Here is a 6,033-nt window from a genome sequence, read left to right on the forward strand (position 1 = left end):
CTCTGCCGGTGCTAAATCCAGGACTCACTCTTACAGGAAGAGGACATTTACATCTTCTTCCTAAGATGTCTGAGGATGTGATGCACTTTCTATTTTGGCAGTATGATTATGGTAAGTGCTGATGAAATGATCAACAATGTCAACAGACTGCCATGTCACAGTTATTTGCAGTAAATACAGCCACGTTTAGTCACTGCTGCTGTTTAAGGTGACATACACCCACCTCCCTGCAGAAGTTATTCATAACTCAGGGCTGTGTATGGCGAAGTCACACTTGAGCATGCAGGCACAATAGAGGAGCGGTATATATGGAGGGGACAGATTTCAGAGAAATGATCAGTATTTTTCGTCTCTATTGTTCGGCCTGACTGTGGATCATTTGTAGCCACTATTCCCGAACACGAGCTGGTGATGAGGCCAGTCCTCAAAAATCAGTCGGCCAGGAAGGTGGAGTGAGGGTTTTAACTACTGTTTCTTTTTAATCCCTCACTTTACCCTCAACAATTGTTTAAATATAAACATCATGGGATTATAGAGATTTATTTTTTCTTATAATGGTTGTCTTAGTCATGTGTCTTGTTTCCCATTGGTTTGTTCATGTCATGTGACCCTCCTTGTCTGCTATAAGTAGCCATCATGTTCCCATTGTACCTGGTCGTGTATTGATGTTGTAACCCGCTGTCGGTTAGTCTAGTCTGTTCATGCCTCGTCAAGTCTGTCTCTAGTCTTTGTCTGTTTGGATCACGTCTGTAAATAAACTGCAAATGCGTTCATCACTACACTCGCCTTCAGTGGACTGAATCGTTACACATGAAGATGTTTAGTAAATTTCCTACCGTAAATATATTAAAACGTAAATCTAGATTAGTGATATGCATTGCTAAGGGCTTCATTTGGACAGCTTTAAAGGCAATTTTCTGAATATTTAGATTTTTTTTGGACCCTCAGATTCCATATTTTAAAATAGTTGTATATCAGCCAAATATTGTCCTATCCTAACAAACCATACATCAATGTAAAGCTTATTTATTGACCCTTATGACTGGTTTTGTGGTCCACAGTCACATATGTATATAATAATACAAAAATGTTTTGATGTAAAACAACTAAATCTTACTAGAAATATTTATTGTATTTTATTAACACTGTACAAAATATTTTGGAAGTTGTAAATTAAGCAAAGATTTCTGGAGTATGTTTTACCATAAATAAATAGATAAATTAATTAAATAAATTACAGCACAATGTACTGTATTCGTTTGAAGAAATTTTCCATATTGTTTTTTTTGTTTGTTTTGTTTTACCTGTATTTTTAATTTTGCACTTCACCGAATTGTGTTTTAATGGAAATATCCACAAAATTACTGGATGAACCAGAGTTAATGTGGCCTGTGCATAAAACATTTCCAGACTCATTTGTACAATTTGATTTATATGAAAATATGAAGTATGAAGCTTCACTCCCATAACCTCACCCATAAACCTATCCTTGTGTAAGCAAGTTGTCGATAAATGTATGAATGAGATCATATGAATTTATAAGAATTTATCCTAGTTATAGTTTCTAAACTGATTAGAAGCGTTAAGATCACTGATTCTTATACAATGTGATTATTGCTGTGCAGTTTAAGTGGATCATACGAAGGCATATGAATGAAATTGCATACGAATTCATACGAATTAACCGCCATTCGCCAGTTAACTGGACGGTGCACATGGTCATAAACACATCACTTAAGACTCAAGCACTAAAATAATGTTTAAAACACTAAATAACATCAAATGTAATGCAAAACATCCAAATGTAAATTCTTGTTGACAAAAAAAAAACTGTTTAAATAAAATATAATCATATGATGTGTCTCACAGCAGCTTCTGGGAAAGTCGTTTTACTGTTTTAAAACACAATTACACAGTAATTTATAGCTGTTACTTCCAAAACCATAAATTTCACAGTATTTTACAGTGAAATTATAATGCAATTATGTTAATAAATAATACAATAATACAATATGTTGGAAATAATTGACAACGGGCTGTTTAGCAAATGCACAACCGAGGTGGTGATGTGTTTTCTTAGGTTTTTTATTTATTTATTTATTTTTGTATATTGCAAGGATAACTTATATTAACCAGTTAACAGGTGTTAACAGTATACTTTTCCTGTAAAATTTACACGCATTTTTTTTAAGTGTTTGATTACTAACAGTAACAACACTGAAACTGCTTATAGGGAGGAAGTGGGTGTAAGAACAACATCCTGTTTCAGTTACACCAAAAACAAAGTTGATCACTGACATTAGGTGGGTGGAAAGAGGACATTTAACAATAAGAGTAAAGAAGTGGAAAGAATAAAAAACATTGTGGTGATGCTATTGCCTAATATCTAATTTAGTCTGAAATGACTTCTTAATTAAGCTTCAAATTTCACAGGTTTGCATGTTTTATGGGGACTTCCCATAGACATAATGGTTTTATACTGTACAAACTGTATTTTATATCCCCTTTCCCTAACCCCACCCCTCACAGGAAACTTTCTGCAAATCTCTTATCAGTGCAAGTTGCGCAAGTTTCCTAGACATTTATCATCTGTTTGATTTGAGATTTACATGTTATAATACACATTTTTTCAAACAGAACCTGTAGCCTGATAAATGATAAATTCATTTGCATTTCATATGTTGTTTTTGGATGTCCCCCTCAGACCTATATAGCATGTATGTTCATTAAAAATCAACTCTGGTGGACTGTTAAAAACAAAACATGACACTTGTTCGGGTCAAAAATGACCCGTATAAGCCTCAATGTAAAAAAGAATTTGACTATTATATACAATATAAAAATATACAGAATATTAATATACAAAATGTTTAACATTGTTCCTTTGTATTTATTTATTAAAATAAAGTAAAAAATGCAATATATATATATATATATATTTATTTATTTTTTCTTAATTTAGATGTTACCATTTTTAGGTTACCATTTTTTAAGTTTAAGGCTCATGTCATGATTCATGTTTTAATTAATTCAACCCGTCATGTTTTGTACCATTTTCAGTATGAGTTTAAAATTAAGAACATCAAGAAGAAGAAAGTCAGCATTATTGTGTCAGTGGATGGTGTCAAGGTGGTTTTGCGGAAGAAGAAAAAGGTGAGGTGTTTCAATTTTTTTCTCCTCGTAATTTTATTATAACAGTTATTTCTGATCATGTATTTTTTGTACAATTTATTCTGTATATACAATTAATAATGAGCATATTTCTTGACTAAACATGTGCTATATATTTATGTTAGAAATATGACTATAGCTGGGATGAAAGCCAAGTGACACTGGCCCAGGACCCCATTTTCAGGTGCTTTAACCACAACTTGTTTACATAACGTCGATTACTAATTTTGCTCATGACTGGAGTGACATGGCCTGTGGGGTTTGATGACCTTTGTCATTTTGCACGCACACGTCACATCAAAATCATTTTGCTCCGTGAGCTGCAACTAAAAACAGAATATCTTTCGAAATCCCCATAGCAACCAGTCTCCAGTGCACATTAACACACTGTTTAACAGTAACATCATTAGTGTTGACTAGTGTCAGTCCACTCTAGTTTTATAGTATTAAAACAATGTCAGTTATTACCAACATGTTTGTTCTGAAATGGATCTATTTCTAGAGTTTCAGTTTGACGCCAATGTAATGTAACACTAACATTTAGCTGTTGCACTTTCAAAATCTAGTGAGCACTTTTAATGCATTTCTGTAATGTTTTATGACATGTCAAACGAACCAAGTAAGTGAAGAGCACATTGGCCTTGTTGTTGCCATGGCAATAAGACAGTTTTAAGGTCAATTGCTGCAGCTCATTAGTAATTTTTTTTCTTTTCAGAATATTTTACGTCTCTCATGACTCACAGGACCTGAAGATATTCAGTTACATAGCAAGAGACAAAAAAAGCAATGTGTTCCGCTGCAATGTCTTCAAATCGAAGAGAAAGGTAAGCATCACCATAATACAGGAAATCCACCAGACATTTGATTATATCTGCACAAATATGTTAATAATATTGATTGATTGCCCAGGAATGGAAATGGTAAAGTGGGATGTCTTAGCGGAGGATTCATTCTGATGGGGATCAGTTATTTAGTTGTCATATTATTCATGAGATGATTTACAATAACAGGGCTCGGTACTAAGGATGGCCTGCTGGTCCAGGACTAATGTGAGAGAGTTTTGTGCCCTACAGACTTAACATTTGGCTTTCTTTGATGTACTGTATTCTACATTTTTGTTACATTGTCTTTGTGACAATTGATGATCTTGATGGCAAATAAGCAGAATTGCTAATGTCAGCTAGTCATAATTTTCCAGCAAAAAAAAAGTTTCATTATTAATTTTTACAAGATGTTAATAAACATATTGTCATGTGTGGCTGCGGTGAAGAGCACGACGCAGGAGCAGGATTGGGAAACCACATATTTATTATAACTCTAACACAGAGAACTCAGAGAACTAGGAAGACAACCACATTACAAAGACGACACTGGACAAAGGAACCAAGGAACGCTTTAAATACAGAACTAAACGAGGGTAATGAACTGGACACACCTGAACCAAATGACTAATCAAACAAGTGGGAAAACTAGGTCACGGAGCACATGGGGAGAAAAACATACACACAAACAGTCCATACTCCTGACACATATATGGGCCATTCTACAGAATTGGTGCAAACTGCTGTCCCACAATGAAAAAACACATTTAAAAAGCATTTAAGAATTCAAATCTTAGATGTTTACTAAGATCCTTCTATTATCTATTGAAATCCACAATAATATTTAAAATATCGGTACGCTTAATATATATAAAATCATAATTTATTGGGTACTTTCAATTGGGAGGTGGCTGTCTTGAACTCTAACCCATAAATTTCAACTTATGAAAATAATTTTTTTGCATTTTATTTCATTGTTGTTTTTAATATATATATTTTTAATGTTTTTAAAAAGTTCAAAAAATATTTATTTAATATTTTCTTTGTAAATTATTCAACTTTGTTTAAAAAAAATTCCGTAATTTCATGCCACTAACGAAACTAATGTATGTTTTAGTCCATTGACTGAGACTTTAAGTACATCCCTAAATTTATGATCTGGAAATATTCCTGTGTCCCCCTCTGTTACACTTGTACACTTACACCTGTGTCTACAATTTTTTTAAAGAGTGTGTTCCCAAAAAATACACCAACACATAGACTTTCCAACACAGGGAAACAACAATCTGGACATTGTTTACACCACCTAGAGAGGAGCTTACAAGACCCTCCCCCTCCCCCACCTCGGTGCCTCAGACCACATCACTGTCATGCTAATGCCTGCATACAGACCGCTCGTTAAAGTCGCCAAACCAGTTCACAAACAGATACAAGTCTGTCCGGAAGGGTCGTCAGAGGTACTTCAAGACTGTTTTAACACCACTGACTGGAATATGTTTGAGCAGGCTGTCACAAATAATAACACCACAGACCTCCAAGAGTACTCAGAGACTGTCACTGCCTACATCACCAAGTGTATTGATGATGTAACAGTAACAAAGACCATCACTGTCCGGGCCAACCAGAAGACTCCTGAAGGCTCGGAACGCTGCCTTCAGAGCTGGAGATGAGGTGGGCCTGAAGACAGCTAGGGCCAATCTATCCCGTGGCATCAGAGAGGCTAAGAGACAGTACTCCAGGAGGATAGCCTATCGTTTCAGCCACAGCAGAGACACTCGGAGCCTGTGGCAGGGGATACAGACCATTACATACTACAAGCCCCCACCGCGGACCTGTGACAGCACTATCTACCTGCTGAACGAGCTGAACACCTACTTCGCTCGCTTTGAGGCACAAAACAGCACCACTGCACAGAAGACTCCACCTCCTCCCGGCGACCAGGTGATGACGCTGTCCCCGGACAGCGTGAGGAGATCCCTCAGCAGGATCAACGCACGCAAAGCTCCGGGTCCTGACAACATTCCTGGGCGTGTACTGAGAG

The 6,033-nt window shown here is 35.9% G+C and overlaps 1 protein-coding gene across 1 annotated transcript in view; it reads left to right on the plus strand.

Annotated features, from left to right (window-relative positions):
- Window positions 1–2,012: 2,012 nt before the first annotated feature.
- LOC107593855 (carboxyl-terminal PDZ ligand of neuronal nitric oxide synthase protein-like) overlaps window positions 2,013–6,033 on the plus strand; it is an 18,720-nt gene continuing 14,699 nt past the window's right edge. Inside the window, exons 1-4 of the mRNA XM_016283735.1 lie at window positions 2,013–2,063; window positions 3,061–3,153; window positions 3,297–3,355; window positions 3,887–3,995. Of these exons, the coding sequence (XP_016139221.1) occupies window positions 2,013–2,063; window positions 3,061–3,153; window positions 3,297–3,355; window positions 3,887–3,995 (312 nt within the window). The remainder of the gene's footprint in view (window positions 2,064–3,060; window positions 3,154–3,296; window positions 3,356–3,886; window positions 3,996–6,033) is intronic.

Source organism: Sinocyclocheilus grahami, unplaced genomic scaffold (assembly GCF_001515645.1).
Source record: "Sinocyclocheilus grahami isolate Dianchi unplaced genomic scaffold, SAMN03320097.WGS_v1.1 scaffold176.1, whole genome shotgun sequence".
NCBI lineage: Eukaryota > Metazoa > Chordata > Actinopteri > Cypriniformes > Cyprinidae > Sinocyclocheilus > Sinocyclocheilus grahami.